This window comes from Barbatula barbatula (genome assembly GCF_947034865.1).
Source record: "Barbatula barbatula genome assembly, chromosome: 3".
Taxonomy (NCBI): domain Eukaryota; kingdom Metazoa; phylum Chordata; class Actinopteri; order Cypriniformes; family Nemacheilidae; genus Barbatula; species Barbatula barbatula.
In genome coordinates, this window is record NC_136764.1 from 6,633,841 (window position 1) to 6,651,357 (window position 17,517).

The 17,517-nt window shown below is 37.7% G+C and overlaps 1 protein-coding gene across 1 annotated transcript; it reads right to left on the reverse strand.

The window, feature by feature from the left end:
- Window positions 1–3,041: 3,041 nt before the first annotated feature.
- sirt6 (sirtuin 6) lies at window positions 3,042–15,009 on the reverse strand. The gene is made up of 8 exons (XM_079453472.1): window positions 14,826–15,009; window positions 13,783–13,910; window positions 10,927–11,109; window positions 10,003–10,062; window positions 8,910–9,005; window positions 8,596–8,676; window positions 6,437–6,560; window positions 3,042–5,380 (listed from the first exon to the last, which is right to left on the reverse strand). The coding sequence occupies exons 1-8, from the start codon at window positions 14,889–14,891 to the stop codon at window positions 4,925–4,927; spliced, it is 1,194 nt and encodes a 397-aa protein (XP_079309598.1). The 5' UTR covers window positions 14,892–15,009; the 3' UTR covers window positions 3,042–4,924.
- Between the last annotated feature and the right edge of the window lie 2,508 nt (window positions 15,010–17,517).

The window sequence follows — 17,517 nt, forward strand, 5'->3', positions numbered from 1 at the left end:
CTAGACGTTGCCCTTAAAAACCTTCACAACCGACCCAGAATAAACTGTTCCTGCACAAACTATTGATGCTTTATGAGAAGAACTTCAATCTCTTTATCTCTGTGATACTCTGATGTGAGGCTGATATAAAGATGGAAACGGTCTATAAAAGCATCCACTCCATTTAGATTCACAGACGTACGATAATACAGTAAGTATACTTACAAACTACTTAACTGGTAGTTTACTGAGAGCATACTTTCACAAAGACTTTCATGAACTAAAAAATGAGTTTCAAGTATTGACTAGTAAGCTATCAGTATACTTGTAGTAAAGTTGCAGTACATATAAAAAGTGGGCCAATTTTGTTCCAAGTACTGAAACTGTACACTTACAGTTTCAGGATTGGTAGTATACTTACTACAGTATATATACTATAATTAAAAAAACACTAAAAGTATACATAATAAAATTATCTTGAAGTATATTTATTTTTAAGGGTAACCATTTGACGATGAAGGGTTTTTGACATAGGTATTTGGTAAATAATTTCTTGCAATTGCAAAATCCCGTAAAAAACGCAGAAATAAAACATTAAAATATCAGCTTTCCCAGTCAAATTTCATTTTCCCCGTTTTTTTTTTATTTTACGTTTTTTACTGTATTTTTAAATTACATGGAACATCCAGGAATAAATAAGAGGAATTTTTTTTACAGTGTATGCTAATCATTTTCACTAATAGCCCAAGTAACAAATTCAGACCGCCTCCGGATAGCAACACCTTGCCACACTTACCATCAACACCGATCTTCCACAACATCCCTTATTTCCACTGCAGCCCAGTTTCAAATCTGTCAGGAGAAGTGATGTCCACGTCTAGGCCATCATCTGATAATGGGCTGTTGGCTTGTTGTTTTGTGACAGGAGGTTGAGTTCTCAGTATCTGAGGGGGTACATTTGTCATTTCATGTCTATAATAGGAGCAGGGCTGCCACCGAAATGACTAGACATCTCCAAAACGGTCTCTTCTCGCCTCAGTTAGTTCCGATTTTACTGTCCTGATTCTAAAACGTTGTGCTTGAGGCATAGCTTTTTAAAACCAATGAAGAAATTTAATCAGTATAAGATTTATTCTTCCTGGGATCCAAAGTTGTCTTTGGCGTCTCAAGAACTGACATCAACACAAGAATTGCACTTGGACGAAACGTGATGCATGGAATGACGTATATCTGGAAAAGCAAAGATATCAGCATACAACAAAGACTTGAATAATTAATGCAATCATTTTTTCCAATCTTCATGTATGCATGTGAAAGCTAGGCATAAGGAAAATAGATGCCATTGAACTGGTGTTGGAGGCGCACATTGAGTGTGCCATGGACAGCAGAGCGTGTAAAAACAAAGATATCGTTGTGGGTTCGATTCCATGGGTTTGCAGATACCTATGTAAAATGTATAGGATAATGCTATGTAAGTCGCTTTGGATAAAAGCGTCTGCCAAATGTAAGTAGCAATTACAAACAGAGATGGTGAAAAAGAGGCCATTCTTAAGGACCACCAATTTTTTCGTATTCCAAATTGCAGCCAACCTTTTCAATTTCAATCCAATTAGCTGGTGGGTGAATGTCCAACCGCACAGAACTCCTGGCAAAGCAGAAGGCGGCTGTTGAGATCAGGCAATGCTTACAAATGACGGCTTGATGAAGCAAGACCGGTGAAGTTTTCAAATTGTTTTTTGGGTCTCTTATTTTTGGGCAATTGACTGTGGCTGCAAGTGGGAAAGAGAGGATTTGGGGATTTGCAATGAAGGTTTGATGCAATCTGCAGATGGCTGTGCTGTTGTTATATCAAAAGATTTCAGAAGTATCTCCCAAAACTGCTCCTGGATGAAAAATGATGACCTGCTAATCAAAACTTGTTTTGAAATCTAATTCCTGAAACCCCCAAGTGAAGTACTGAGCTAGTTACCAAATAAACTTACTTCATATGAAGATAAAACAGAATGAACATGTGATTCAATTCTACCTCTGGGAGCAGAAGTGAATCTTTGAAGAGTCTTCTGTAGGATGAGCTCTGTTTATTTGGGAAGGTGTTAGAATTCTGTAGAGGCATCAGGACTGTTGAAAGCCTTGAGGGGGTTCTGACATGTCCATGCTGAGATGAGATGGACGCTGGAGGTGGGAACGATTGGGAAATTATCCGTTCGGCAGCTTGCCGATTCCAGTGTCTGCCAACAGAGAACAGCTGAATTCTATAATAGCAATTTCTTCAGTGTCATTTCCTCATGCAGGTATGAGGGAGACTTCAAAGAGAGATTTTTAGGGTGCTTTATTAAAAAGTGGAGCTAGGTATAAAAATCGATCTTATGAGTTTTGTTATTTGGCCCCTTAGTACGAATACAGGACAAATACAACTTCACCGAAATGTTTTACTTTGGTCTCAAGTTTTTCTTATTTGTTGACTTCAACTCAAAATATTATATATTTTTAATGACTTGCTGCATCTGAATGTTTTAATGGTTTAAATTGGCACAATTGTTAAATAACAATTGTTGCAATAGTGATTTTTCTGTGAATTTAAGGAACAGACTATCAAGTCATTAAAAATTGAGGTAAAGACGTCTGAAATTGTTGACAGTGTAGTTGGAAAAACTTGCAGTTGGACATGTCAGACAATGTCTTATCAAATTTACAAAAAAGAATAGAAAATATTTTTAGCCTATTGCTTTTCATCAATAACAGTACAGAAATGTGTGTACAAACAAAACTTTCAAGTCGATATTCGAAAGGACCAGTTTACTTTCAAAATCCGTCTCCTGTGTTAAAGTCTAGCGGACTTTGTTACCACAACTTTCAAAACTCATTTGTCTTCAGTTTGTTTGGCTGGTTTGTTTTACTCGGAACCCTTCTGGGGTTGATTTTGTTGCTCACCACCATGATGGTTATGATGGTTTCTTACTAGCGTCCAACCAGTAACCTCCACATCACACTATTTCTCTTCGAAACAAATCTGTAGCCAAATAAAATTGCCATTATATGAGAGGAATAAATATAAAAAAATCGGCTGTAAATACATCAGCAAACCTTTAATTCATACACTTCTTTGTGGATAAACATTTGCCAATTTTCAAGGTTTTTGCTGGAATTGCATCAGACCTTTTGTTGACTAAAAGCTCTGAACTGCACAACCTCTGCAAACTTTAAGCGTATAACACACCCTTGTAGGAACTCTGGAAGAAATCCAGGACAACACAGCAAGCAAGATTACTTTGACTGTCCAGCTTTAACTCTCTGCTGTACATCAACGGCTCACCAGTAAAGAGCACCAAATTCCTCACCTGGTCCCTCAAACCCTAGTTCCAAGGTTGAGAAAAGTCCACCTCCCTCCGCCCATCCTGACCACGTTCTACAGAGGGACTATTGAGAGCATCCTGAGCAGCTGCATCACTCTCTGGTTTGGGAACTGTGCCGTATCAGACCACAAGACCCTACAAAGGACAGTGAGGACAGCTGAGAAGATCATCAGGGTCTCTCCGTCCTCTATCATGGAGATAAACACCACACGCTGAATCCGTAAATGCCAAATGGCATGATGCATGCTTGACTTCCATTGTCCCTCTCATCAAACAAGAGGAGTGACGTGTCGGGAGACAGTCACCATCCATCTCTTAAGCCTTTGGCAATTTAATGCCGTACTTTCAAAAAGAGAAATCCGCAGCCTGCAGTCCCAACATCTCCGGTACTGCTGGCTTCTGTCACATGATCAAAAGAGATACTGGGCAAACATAAGTAGACAGCATGTACACAGCTGCCTTTAAAGTCACAACCGAAACGTAACCTCATAGGTGATGAAGCATGAAGTTGAAAGTGTGCTGACGTAGTCTTGATAGGCTGCTCATTAGGTTTGGAACCTAACGCTTACATCTTAAAAAAGACACAGGCAAAAGGTGAGTTTTCCCTTGCTTATATAAATATATTTCAAGTCTTCATGAAAAAGGTAGGAAGGCAAAAAATAAACATGATACAGTCGAAGATGAAAAAAGCATCGGTGTTAAACAAACAAGTTCAACAGCTTACAATCTCTCCAAACACACAGAAAAACATCACAGTATTCTCACTTTTTTTGAGAGAGAATCTCATGAGACATGTTCGGTTCATATTTCACACCAAAATGTAAATAAAATCTGTTTGGTGAATAGACACGACACGAGGGACGACTAACTCAGTTTCGCATTTTACCGAAATGCGTTCCATTACACATTCCATTAACTTAAACTAGTCATGATAATGTCATTTTGCATAAAACCTTGATGGTATAAATTCAAAAATATGAATTTATGGACCCTCGTGTTCTTCCAAATCCAACTTTCTTCTGCAGAACGCAAAATACATTTTGAAGAACACCGGTAACCAAACAACACTGAACCCCATTGACTTCCATCCTATGAACACAGAACCACACGTTTATATCAACATGAGGATGAATAAATGACATCATTTTCATTTAAACTATTCCTTTTTCAGCACAACGGGGTAGAATATGAGCAGAGCATGTATTCTACCAATTTTACCTCTCAACTTTACTAAACCTGAATTGAGATGAACAAAAAATGATGGTCCATGCACTACTCCACCCAAACTGTCCACTACTGTAGCTATCAGTGATATTGCACAATCACAGTTCTATGACATCACTTTCCTTATCTGATTGATATCCCTACAGACACTTACTACAGTATCTAACATAGTTGATTTTCAGTTTGAGACGTAGGCTAAGATAAATACATTAAATAAACATGAGCATGACGTTTTATGAATTAATCAGAGGTGTCCTGAAAGAAGAAAGCTGGTTCAGGTGTGTTTGGAAGCGAATTATGCAGGAGCTTTGATGTGACATATGAGTCAATGGTGGCCTGAGTTTTGTTATTCAGCTTTCGTCGGTGTGTTAAGAGTTCTCTATGAAGAGAACGTCATCTGAAGGTTCTGTTACTGTTCTCTTAACATCAGAAGGACATAGGGAATTGTGGGAGGCGCTATTTAAAGAATGCATGTTCTGTGTCTTGGTTGGTACCGAGTCACTGGAGACGTCATCTTTATGTTTGTTTGCTGATGTTGCTTCTTTGTCCTCTTTTTCTACCTTAACATCCTTCTCCACATTTCCCTCGCTGTCTGCCTTTCTCTTCTTTCTTTTCTTCGGGACTGCGTCTTTATTTTCTTCTATCTTCAGCTCAATCTTGACTTCCTTTTTCCAAGTTCCGAATGGAAGGATGTCCAGGTCTCCACCTGAAGTCTCGCACAGCGTCGGCCCCGTCCAATCAGGAATCTCCAATCCCAGAAGTTTCATCAGCTGACCCATGACTTCATCAACGTAGCCGCTGATACGCAGGTGTGCATGCTTGTCCTATAAAAACAGATTAACAAAGTTAAGTACAAACAACATGACATTTCTTTTTACTTTTTTACCTAAAACGAAGACACGGTTATCATTTACGACTCTGTTGTCATTTAATCATGTCATTCCAATCCCATTTGTGGTTCCATTAATAAACTTTCCAATTAATTTAAATGAACTGAAATAAGTTTAAAGCACTAAAATTATCATAATAAAATAAAAACAAATGAATCTTATATAGCAACTTTATATATTTATAAAATGACAAAAGCGTATACCAAAATTTCAAAAACGTGAACTAAAATGAACATGACTAGAAAATATATGCAAATAAAACTATTAATAAAACTTGAGATGAGATTTGTCAAAATAATCCAATTTGGAAATGTTGCTATGAAGCAAAAGCAATGAGTTCTGATGGCAAAAGAGCTTTAAGTTCATACAGGCAGTTAAAACACGGACCGATGGAAATGCCGTATAAAACAAACAGGATTAATGCTTTCAAAACATTCTGGTGACGTGATGTATTCAGAAATCAGCCGACAGACACGAACAAAACCAACTTAAAAAGTAAATCCATCCTGATGATGATGAATTCAGCTGTAAAGCCTCTTAAAAATGTTTATTTCATAATGACAACGAAAGGACAAAGTTTAGTTCAGTGTTGCTAAGTAAGATACAGAGCTCAAAAGTGTCATGACGGATCTCACTGTACACAACCAATGTTATTATAGTTTATCGACACAAACTATAGAAATCTGTTTACTGGAATCAAATATAAACCTCAATATTATAAAACGAAAACAAATTAAATTGGAAGAACATTAGCAATATTCCTTGCACATAAACTAAAATAGGTTTGTGGCACTATAAAAAATACTAATACATTGACAAATGCGCACAACAAAATTGTTAACACAAAAGAAAAATAACTGAATAAACAATAAAATCACTATATAATAATAAAACAAGAAAACTACAATAAACCCAAATTGTAACATCTCCAAACTAACTTGGAATGCCCTACATCAGCTGCAACTCTTAAGACGATTGAGTTGAACTTACGTGTTTGGTGGTCTGAAGGTTGACTATAACCAATTTCCCTCCTGTGCGTTTGGTTAACAGCGGCAGATCTCCACTAGGTTTAATTTGCAGAGACGTACCCAATGTCAAGGCCAGGTCTGCTCGCCTGATAGAGGAGAGATGTGCACAGCGTTGTTCAAAATCTACATTACGGACCAAATCGATGAAAACAAGACTCACGATAACGGCTGCGGTGTTCTTGTTCATGTGTCAGAATGACTGAATAAATCCAGTTCAGACGCTACACGCAGCCAAAGCAAAAACAAAACGTTATGTAATTCAAAATCTCTATACCTCGTATGTCTATAGTTCAAGTTGTTTCTTTTTTGGGAAAGGCAGCGAGGGTTTGACTCTTTCTTCAGTGGAACACAAAAGAAGTTATTTTGAAAAATACCACTGCAATCGCCTCTTACATAAGCTTTCATTTACAGCTTAAATCCACCTCTGTAACCTAGAGACGGTTTTTACACAGTGAATAAACAATCACTAATATCCATTCATCCTCAATTATAACATAAGTTGCGTTTTTATAATTATAATATTGGAAACAAGCATTTTCATACAACACACAGTCTCTAATTCACCCTTCTCGGAAATAGATAAAGACCATGAGCACCATTATGTCATCTCATAAACCAGAATCTATGTGATGTTTATTCATTCCTATTATTTTTAATATTAAAGGGTTTGGGATATTTATAAGCCTTTATTATTTATAAGCTTACCGTTGTGAATCGGTATTGAGTGCTTTGATTTTTTTATGTGCTGCCTCAATAACAGACTTTTATTTACAGCTTAGACCTGTAAGATGAACTACGTTTTATACCAACTAGAAATGTTTTGTATCTTCTCCGCACCCATGTCAGAAATTCTGTTTTATTCTAACTTCATTCATTTGAGGAGCACATGAAGAACATTTGAAGTAAGATCTTAAGAAAAATTTACGATTACAAGTCTCTTTAAAACCTCGAGTGACCTAACAGAGGGAATTGGAAAGTTGAAAACAGTACAAGTAAAATTGACACATTATTAATAAGTATGAACAGAAGTCTGATTGGAATACTGTCTCTGATGTCGCCAATCCCAGAGTGCCGTGCATCAAGGGTTTCTATCGTGCTTCTTATCCAGACTCGACCGCGCAGAGTCTGTGCTCTCCTGTGGGACCGTGTGGCGTCAACCTAAACCTTTTGACTGTTATATTGCTGTGGCGCACGAATCATACCTGTCCAAGTCGATTCTGAAATTGAAAAGGCTTCGACTCTGTATTTTATGCACAGCTCTTCTGTGAACTACAGCTCTTTGATCAGTAAAAAATATGCTCGATGTTGAATCGTTTATAATGTGCATTAAAAAAAGCAACACATGTTAAACATCATCACTATAAATATACTTTATTATCATGAAAATACCTGAAAAGGTTTGAAGAACATCGCTAGAATATGACCATTGGCATTTTCTTGAACTACAGCTGCGTCCGAATTCGTTCACTCACTTACTATTCCCCATATAGGGAATGATAAATAGTCTGCTATATCGGGAAGAAGTGAATGAAAATGAGTCAACGAACATAGTTGATTCGCGTTGTTTCAGAGGAAATAGTGAGTGAGCGAATCAGAAATCTAACTCAAAATCAGAGTGCGTTGTGGGTAAAAAATGCTCTTCTTTAGAAGGAATGAAATCGGACAACACTACAAAATATCGCACATCCGAAATAGTGCACTATATAGGAGATATGGGACGAATTCGGACACATCTTACATGTGCAAATCATTCTTCTTCCGTGTGTCACATATTCTGCGCAAGAGCGACCTCTGGCTTTCGGATGTGGCGGCATTTAACCGTAGTTCATCGAGAAACGGAGCATAAAATATAACAATATATCGTCCCGGCCCTAACATATACTCACCCACATGCCATATTGAACCTGTATGAGTTTCTTTCTCCTGCAGAACACAAAAGAAGATATTTTGAAGAGCGTTGATAACCAAACAACACTGAGACCCGTTGACTTTCATCGCGTGAACACAAAACCACAGAGACATTTCTCGAACTATCTTCTTTTGTGTTCCACGGGAGAAAAAGTCTAGTTAGACAACTCCCTTCTATCTCTCTGTTATCCTCAGGACATTCATCTTTCGTACCTGCACGCTTCATCTGCTCTGTTGAGGTCTCTGTCAGGCAATGAGTCCTCCCAGTCCAATATAGTGCTGATCAGTTTGCCTCTGTCGAGAGAACACACACACACACACCTATGAGTAATAGCTACAGTAATCTAAGGTGGCGCGCACGCGCACACAGCTATTTTAACATTTTTAGCATACAAGCGTCAGACAGACATCTTTCGCGTTGCTTTGCTATTCACTTTTATTGGTTTGCAGTTGCATCACCACAGCAGTGCGTCCAAGTCAGTTTCAATGCTGGAACACTGAATATTGTCATCAGATTCTAAAGTCACCTGCAGGATCTGAGTCCCCTGGAACGTGTGACATCACAGTACCGTCCGGTTGGCTTCAGTCCCATCACTCCAATTACTGTGTCCCGAACGTATTGTCTAAAAAAAACAAAAACTGCTTATCGCCATGAGGAAACCTGCCAGTTTGCTCCTTTGATAAAGAGTTTGGTGTGCGATCGATGGCGCACTGTTCTCAAAGGGTTTCTCTGTCAGAGGCCGAACTATGAAACACATACTCAATCAATACTCTATCTATATCAATGTCTGCAGTGAAAAAAGATTAATCCATATCTGTCTTGTTTTAGGAGTAAGTTCGTACAGCTTCGAGGAAAAGACAATTTAGCTACATTTGTGTCCAGCGCTGGGGTGTGATTTGGGACTGAAACACAAGCAAGAATCAATAGACAATGTATGGTCTAATGTAAAGGTATGAGCTAGGGATGCACTGATAGGATTGTTTTTGGCCAACACCGATTTTAACAAACAACTATAGTATCGTCCAATTCCGATATTGGTCAACTGCATAGAACTTTTACTGAACACGAATTGGATCCATTTAACATTTGAAGAGAGGCACAAATTAAGATTAAAATACATAATCTTCACAGGTGATTTTGGCTATACAATATTTCTTTTATTAACAACATTAACTCTAATATTTAACTTAACATTCCTCTAATAAACTTAAAGTCTGTGCTGTTGCCATTTAAATATTTTGCTGAGAGAAAAACGTTGGTTTAAACAGACATGCAACTCATTGCATCCATGCAGAATAAACCATTGGTGTTAAATGATTCCAATATCGGCCTGTTAACATCGGTGGGCGAGATTTAGTTTTAGCCTTTAGATGAAATTATAGGTTTTTATGATATGCTTCCATTTCTAAAAAGGATTTAAATGCATCAATTCAGTCATCTTTCGATTTAGACGCCAATTTCACATATAAAATGTAATATTTCGGAAATGATGTAACTTTCTTTTACTAAAAATGTTTTAAAAACACCTGCTTAATAACACTATGAAAAGAACGGTCTTATTACAAACAACAGGTCAGATTATAATGTAACACGTATGTCAAAAATGATGCGCAACATACTTGCCACATTTCTCACATTCTTCAACAAACATGTTCCCGTGGAGTTCCGAGAGTCGATCCCTAAAAGATAAAATGAGAAAATAAATAAATATGCTATTAGGATGTGGAAGGATTTAAAGGGATAGTTCACCCAAAAATGACTTCATGTCATTGCAAACTTGCAACGTAAAAGCTTTAACTGCGATTTTCTCAAAACAATTTAGTACATTTTAAATGTCTGAAATCAATTAAATGTACCATTGAAGTGAGTAAATGTAAGCAAAAAATAACGTAAAATTTAGTAACAATTTTCTATTAGAATTCACCCAAAATATGAAATGTATATTAAATATACACTCACCTAAAGGATTATTAGGAACACCATACTAATACTGTGTTTGACCCCCTTTCGCCTTCAGAACTGCCTTAATTCTACGTGGCATTGATTCAACAAGGTGCTGAAAGCATTCTTTAGAAATGTTGGCCCATATTGATAGGATAGCATCTTACAGTTGATGGAGATTTGTGGGATGCACATCCAGGGCACGAAGCTCCCGTTCCACCACATCCCAAAGATGCTCTATTGGGTTGAGATCTGGGGCCTCATTTATAAAACTTTGCGTAGGATTTTGCAATACGCAACCTTGCCGCTAGATTTCACTGACTGCACCTTTAAGCTTATATTTTAATTGCTTTCAATAAACCAAAATGCTGAGTGTGAATCTGACTAGAAACAGTTTCAACAGATCAAAGACGCTAGAAACTGCAAACTGATACTGGACCAGCTGGAGGCATTTCGCCAAACAGGAATACACACATTGTGTTTGTGAATATCCATTTGCTTGCTGAGTGTCACACTTTGTGAAAAACCTGTACACACTAAACGCAACCAGCCTTCTGAGAAAGCTTTTACCTATTTCTGTGCGCAATATACATGATGATCACCTGGGAAAGCCGGAGCGCATGTGAAGGCCGTCCACGTTCTGACTGATGATGTATTTGAGATGTCCGGCTCTCTGGAGCTGCAGCAGGGCCATGTGAGTGAGACTCGGACGTGCGTCCTCAAATGTGGTGTTGAACTGAGGCGCCTCTCCTCTCTCCTCCATCGTCCACACTCCTTTAGGACCTCTAACAAAAAAAACACAGACATCTTCATATCAAACGCATCCCATTCTTGTTTTAAAATAATACTTTATACAAAATATTGCTTTTATTCCACCTTTGCTGGGACAACTTGCTATGTTTCAGACCAGGCTTTGAGAAAAACAAGTTTTGTGCAAGTAACCTGAAGTAAGTTCTAAGTGGATTTTAGGCAAAAACTCAAAATGATTTCACAATCCCACTGTCATCCCCTCCTGTGTCCCCCCTGATGTTATTCTGTGAACGCTCCTGGACTCTAAATCTCAGATGACAGAGATAAGGTTTTGCTCATCCTGGTGAACAGCAGGAGGCTAGAGAGGCTTTCAATGAATCAAACTCCAGATGGAGGAGCTTGGAGGGACAACTGTAAGACATCCATTATAAATGAGTAGGGCTGTGCGATATTAAAGAAAAATGCGATAGCATGCTAAATAATGCGATACTCGATATGCCATACAAAATATTATTTTCTATATCTATTGATCTGCATCAACCTAAAATGTTTAGACTTGAGACCACTTAGCAAGATGCCAACACTGGAACCAGCATTGTTAACGTCATCCAAAATGCTCTATAGGTAATTTTTTGACCGTTTATAATAATTCTGTTATTGCAAAATATATGCATAATTTGCAATATTTCTATATAATGCACAGCCCTAAAATAGAGCAATTTACTCAGTTCGGGTCTTACTCCTGTGCACATTTACATTAATATAAAATATTCACATATAAACAGACAGAAATATCTGCATCTCTTTTCTGTTTGTAAACTTGGATACGAGTACTAACAAATCTAGTCTAGTCAAAACCAAAAGCATAAAGCCTGGTCTACTTTTCTAATAATCGGACAATGTACACTTTAGAGACCAAACCTTAACTGACACTTACATTGGGATGCATGCTTATCTGAACAGAAGAAAATTGGTATAGAGGGGACCTTAAAGACTTATTTTTCTCAAAATAAAACTTTTAAATGACAATATTTCATTTACTTTGACCAGTCCAGGGATTAGTTCTGGTGCTCATTGTAAACGCCTGGGAACTTGGTCTCCCACTGGACGGATGAAAGCATGCACTCTCTGACTCCCACAAATTGCACAAAGCCAGCCGAAAAGATTGGAATTTTCAATTTTGAGAAAGCTTGCAATTTGTTTTGCAGGCGGTCAGTCGTCTTTTTCCTAACTCAGCTTCCACTCCTGAAACACTGCACAGCATCATTGTAAGATTGTTCAAACAGGGCAGTATTGAGAACAGAAGGCAACACAGCTCTGCGATAAAAGAAACTGAAAGAAAATTGTGGTGCGTTGCTAATCGGATGAAACTTATATATTACAACATCAAACACGAAAACGTGTTTACCTTTTCTCCTGGGGCAGAACCAATGATTTGGCTGTACGTGTATTCAAATAATAAATAAGAATAAATACATTTAAATAAATTTACTGAAAACTCCTCATGTTGTTTATAACAAAGGCAGAAAAAAGTATTTTTCATATAGTCACACTGAATTGTAATAAACGCACAAAACCACACTAACTGTAATCTTTAATAAAGACCACATGAGCATACATGCATAATGACCGAATTTCTTTTTTGCATCCCACTGAAATCTTTATGGCAATGACTGTAATGGGCAAAGATGACAAAACCTTTTCTGTGTGAAGGTAACACAAACATGAGTACAAAACAGAGAACACTAGACCTATATCCCACAAAAAAGTTGCACAAATAAACAGTTAGTAATCTTTTAACAGGCATGATCTTTAACATGTCTTCTGGACGTACTATTTGATCGGCCTATGATTGGATTTGATTGACAAAAAAAGAAACAACGATAATGAGCATCTTTCAGTAAGCAGTATATTTCTAACATATGTCAGATGGTTTTGCTCTTCCTGCTCTATACCTCCATCTAGTGACAGCCCTTTGCATTTACCACAAACATTTACTTGATAACGCTCACACATCAGTCACTTTCTAAGAGTCCCATATTAATCTGGTCACATTAGATAGTATAAATGAAGGAGAAGCTTTTGTAAAACCATTAAGAAATTTTTAACACTTTGAGACATGTGGGTTGTGTCTAAACAGTTGACTTTGGATAAAACACACACACAATATTGAAGCCAAACAAGGCTCTTTTTTTGGTTGAGAAATCTGAGGTTGTGGTTCACGTTGATGGACTGCTTTCTACGGATCATATATACGGATCATGCTTTATTCCTAGTAGTGGATTTCTTATACTTCTAGCCCACGAGTCAAATCAAAGTATACATTGAATTTGAGATGGTTGTTAAAAAGTGGACCAGAATTATTACGTGTGTTTGTAGATTAAATGATATGCAATTATTTCTGTTGCTGTACAGCAAATGATCTGCGCACAATCCAGCACTCGCTCGCAAAACCATGTTCTACTGAATCAACCATGGTCTATTCTCTACATGCTCTGTTACTGGGTGCCATGCATCATAAAGTAGGACTTCATTGCGCTGAAAGAAACAGTTCACACAAAAAAAACTGATAATACCATGATTTCCCTTCTTCATCTGAAGACATTGTTTTTTAAAAATCTCTCACTTTTCATGCGTACAGTTACAGTACACAAAATGCTCAAGCTCCAAAAACACATTCTTCCATCATAAAAGTGTGTGCGTGTTACCTGAAGTCTGGGATCCCTGTTGAGGTGCTGATTCCAGCCCCCGAGTGTACGACCACGTACTGAGAGTCCCTGATCCACTGGGCCAAAGTCTCGACTTTAGTCTTCAACTCCTCTGGGCTGTCAAATATCTGCAAAAACCAACACACAAACATACAGGTCAAACATCGGCAAACGTAAAGTTCAACTACTTCGTACAAAATAAATCAATAATATTTCGCCTCATTTTTTCATATTGTTAGCCAACACACTGAAAGAAGTAATCCAACGTCATAAACCTTATATAAATACCTACATTTACCTTTATGCGTTTGACATATGCTTTTATACAAAGCAAACTACACTTCATGAGTATGTGGAGCGAACCCACGAGCTTGGTGTTGCTTGCTTGTGCCCCACCATCTGAGCAACAGGTTAGCCTACTTGAAACGTGTAAACGAATGTACAGTTTATGTCTAGTTATACATATAACGACATCCATCTTTATGTATACAAACGTGTGCAATAACATATGACACATTTAGTTTGAAGTCAAGTCAGCTTTATTTATACAGCGCTTTTTTAATTTTTCATTGTTACAAAGCAGCTGTACAAGAAAACATTGATTATAAGCAAAACATAAAAGGCAAAGCAAGTCAAATAAAAAAAAATTTGATTTGAGATTATCATTAATAATCTAATAGCGGCTGAAGTTTTGTAGAGTCCCCGCGTCCTTTGTCCAGCTCTATCATCACAACAACAACCTGTTTCTACTTGCTAAGCACTATGGCGTATTGATATAAAACCAATCATGTTTTGTATATTTTTACTGTGTGTATATTAAATACCACTTTAAGGCCTTATGTCATTTTGCACTGTTTTCATCTGCGCTGTTCTATTGTTTTTATTTCGTGAACATCGGCACTTTGTGTTGCATGCGTATGCTGAAAGCTCTTATAACTGCATAAGATTAAAAAATGAAGAAAGATTGACGTGTGTTTATATGAAGCTGATGTGCACGAAACGAAGCTAATTCTAGCTATCGTGCTAGCAGATGTAAACATTACCTCGGGGAGACCGCAGATGCCTTTGTCCGCATACGGAGAGAGGCCGGCGGCGTAATTCACCGACATGATCGACTTTCAAAATGAACCGCTAGACAAAAGTGTCGGTAAAAGCAAGAGCGTGTGCTTCACCGTTCAATCGCTGTTGAGTGTTGTTCCGCCGGGCAACGTAATCGAGACTGTGCGTGCTGCGTGGCACTATGATGCGTATACGTGCCAGTGACGTCAGTGGTAGGGAGTGTAGCGCGTTGATGGAGGCTGTTGAGCTGTTCGGTAGCAACTCGGTTATTCTTGTTTAAGAGAGATTACACAACCATTTATACCGTATTACAAAAAAATGAATGTACACTCACTAACACTCTCTCTTTCTCTCAACAGTGGCATTTGTTGAAACTAGTAACTTTGTATTAGCACCTATTGTATTATTGCTCCTCCAGTGCTCCCTGAACTCTCTGTGAGTCACTTTGGATAAAAGCATCTGCTAAATAGAAATAGACAATTTATTTAGACTGGATTTGTGGAGAGTTGGTACACATGCAAGACCAACATTGTTTTTTTTAGATGAGATTAGATTAGATTCAACTTTATTGTAATTACACATATACAAGTAGCCTACAGTGTGACGAAATGTAGTTTAGGTCTAACCAGAAGTGCAATAAGCAAGTGCAGGATATACAGTGAATAAATGCAGAATACAATATTAGGAAAATATTATACATGGACTATGAAAATACTTTACAGTAGGTATGTTCTATAAAAATATGACAGAAGTAAGTATTATGAACAATATATACAGATGGCTATATACTATGAACATTCATGTACAGGTGGCTATGAACAGATAATAATTTTGACTAGTGGTCCCCAACGTGGTGCCCGTGGGCACCTGGTAGCCCGCATGAACTCGGTAATGTGCGCGCTAAACACAGGGCTCACCAATAATAAATCTGTGACTACACCGATCAGCCAAGTACATCGTCATGAAAGTTTTCTTATAAGCAAGTGTTATAAGCCTTAATATATTTTTTAATATAAGAAAACTGAATTTGGTTCTGTGAGATAAAAATAAGGAATCACATGTTTAAAGGTTGAAAGTATGTTATCAACAAATAGCCCTCCAAAGGATTTTAGATATTTTGGTAGCCCTCGCTTACAAAAAGTTTGGATACCCCCGATTTAGACTAAACAACAGTGCAAGTGACTTAAGTGTGCATAAATTATAGACATACTATTAAAGTTGCAGTGCAATAGATGAGTTAATGCAGTTGAGTTAATCAATTGCAGTCCAGAAGACGAGTAAATGCAGTTAATAAGGTTACAGTGCAGTAGACTAGTTAATGCAGTTATTGAAGTTAAATAGACCCTTAGGAATATTGAACACGGTTTTGTTATAGTGAAAGTGTAGCATGTTTTGGTGGATTGATACTGACAGTGTTGTGATTGATACTGTTTTGCTACAAATACCAAATTTTACTGTCAGTGCTGGAAATGTTCACATTCACTTGGATTTTTAAACCATAGATGCTGAAAATGGCACTTTATGTATGCATAGCATTTAGAAGTTGTTCCGTGGAAATCCTCTACATTTTTAGGTTGAACTAGTTACCAATAACCCCTGCTTTGTTGTTTTGTTTGTAGTAAAACTGTGCTTAATAGATTCAAGATGCGATGAATATAAACCAGAATCTGCGGTCTCGTAGCCATGTTATCCTGTGGCTAATTTTAGGCAAAGTGTTGTCAAAAAGCGGCTAAATTGTTTGCATGTGACTATGGTGAAACGTTATTGATTTACTTTGTCTTTCGACACTTTCTTTTTTTGATTTTGTTGTTAGGTCGTGTACTAGCTTTTGGCCATAGGTTAAAACGTTTCAATTCAGATATGTTTTTATAGTCTTTTAATTGTTTTGTGTTGTTGCAAAGCAGCAATACATGTTAGAACAAACAGTAGACATAAAGAAAAAAAACATAGCCTATGGAAAAATCATCATATAAAATGATAGAAAACAGCAAAATTATAAAACACAATAGATATGTATAGTAACTTGTTCTGGATTGGTGTTAATGTGACGGGTCTTGCGAATGTGCTTGTAAATCAGCTTTTCTTATTGCATATGGGGCGGTTATCCGAACAGGGATTGGTTTTGGCCTGGACTAGGCCATAGTTTTTAAAAACATACTTTTCCACAAAAAAAAACATTACTATATGCTTCTTGAGACAAAACAATCGCACCGATATATTTTATGATATCCCTGACCACCCCATACAGTGCAAAAGTAATATTTAGAAGGTTTAGTCTGGAATATGTTTATAATGAATTCTAATTGGTTACAAATATCACTATGAGCCACAAGCTGTTAAAACATAAAATCATGCCAGATATCCCACCTATAGAACCCAACACATTACCAGTAGACATCCACCGAGACCGATTCTCGTTTATTAGTTGCCTATATGTATTGTTTGCATTGTAGCCCATTTTTCCATATCAAAGTATGGCACGGTCGGCAGGTGGCGCTACGGGGCCGCGTATGCGAGTCGTGACCGCGCACCTCTCTCAGGAGCGGGGGGCGCGAGCGTGACGCGCGTCGAATAGAAAGCGAGCGTCGCGTTTCCAGCTGAGCGCGTACTCTCTCCCGGCGCGTGTGCGTGCGTGTGTATGTTGTTATTATCATTGCGCTCTCCGCCGCGCGCAGA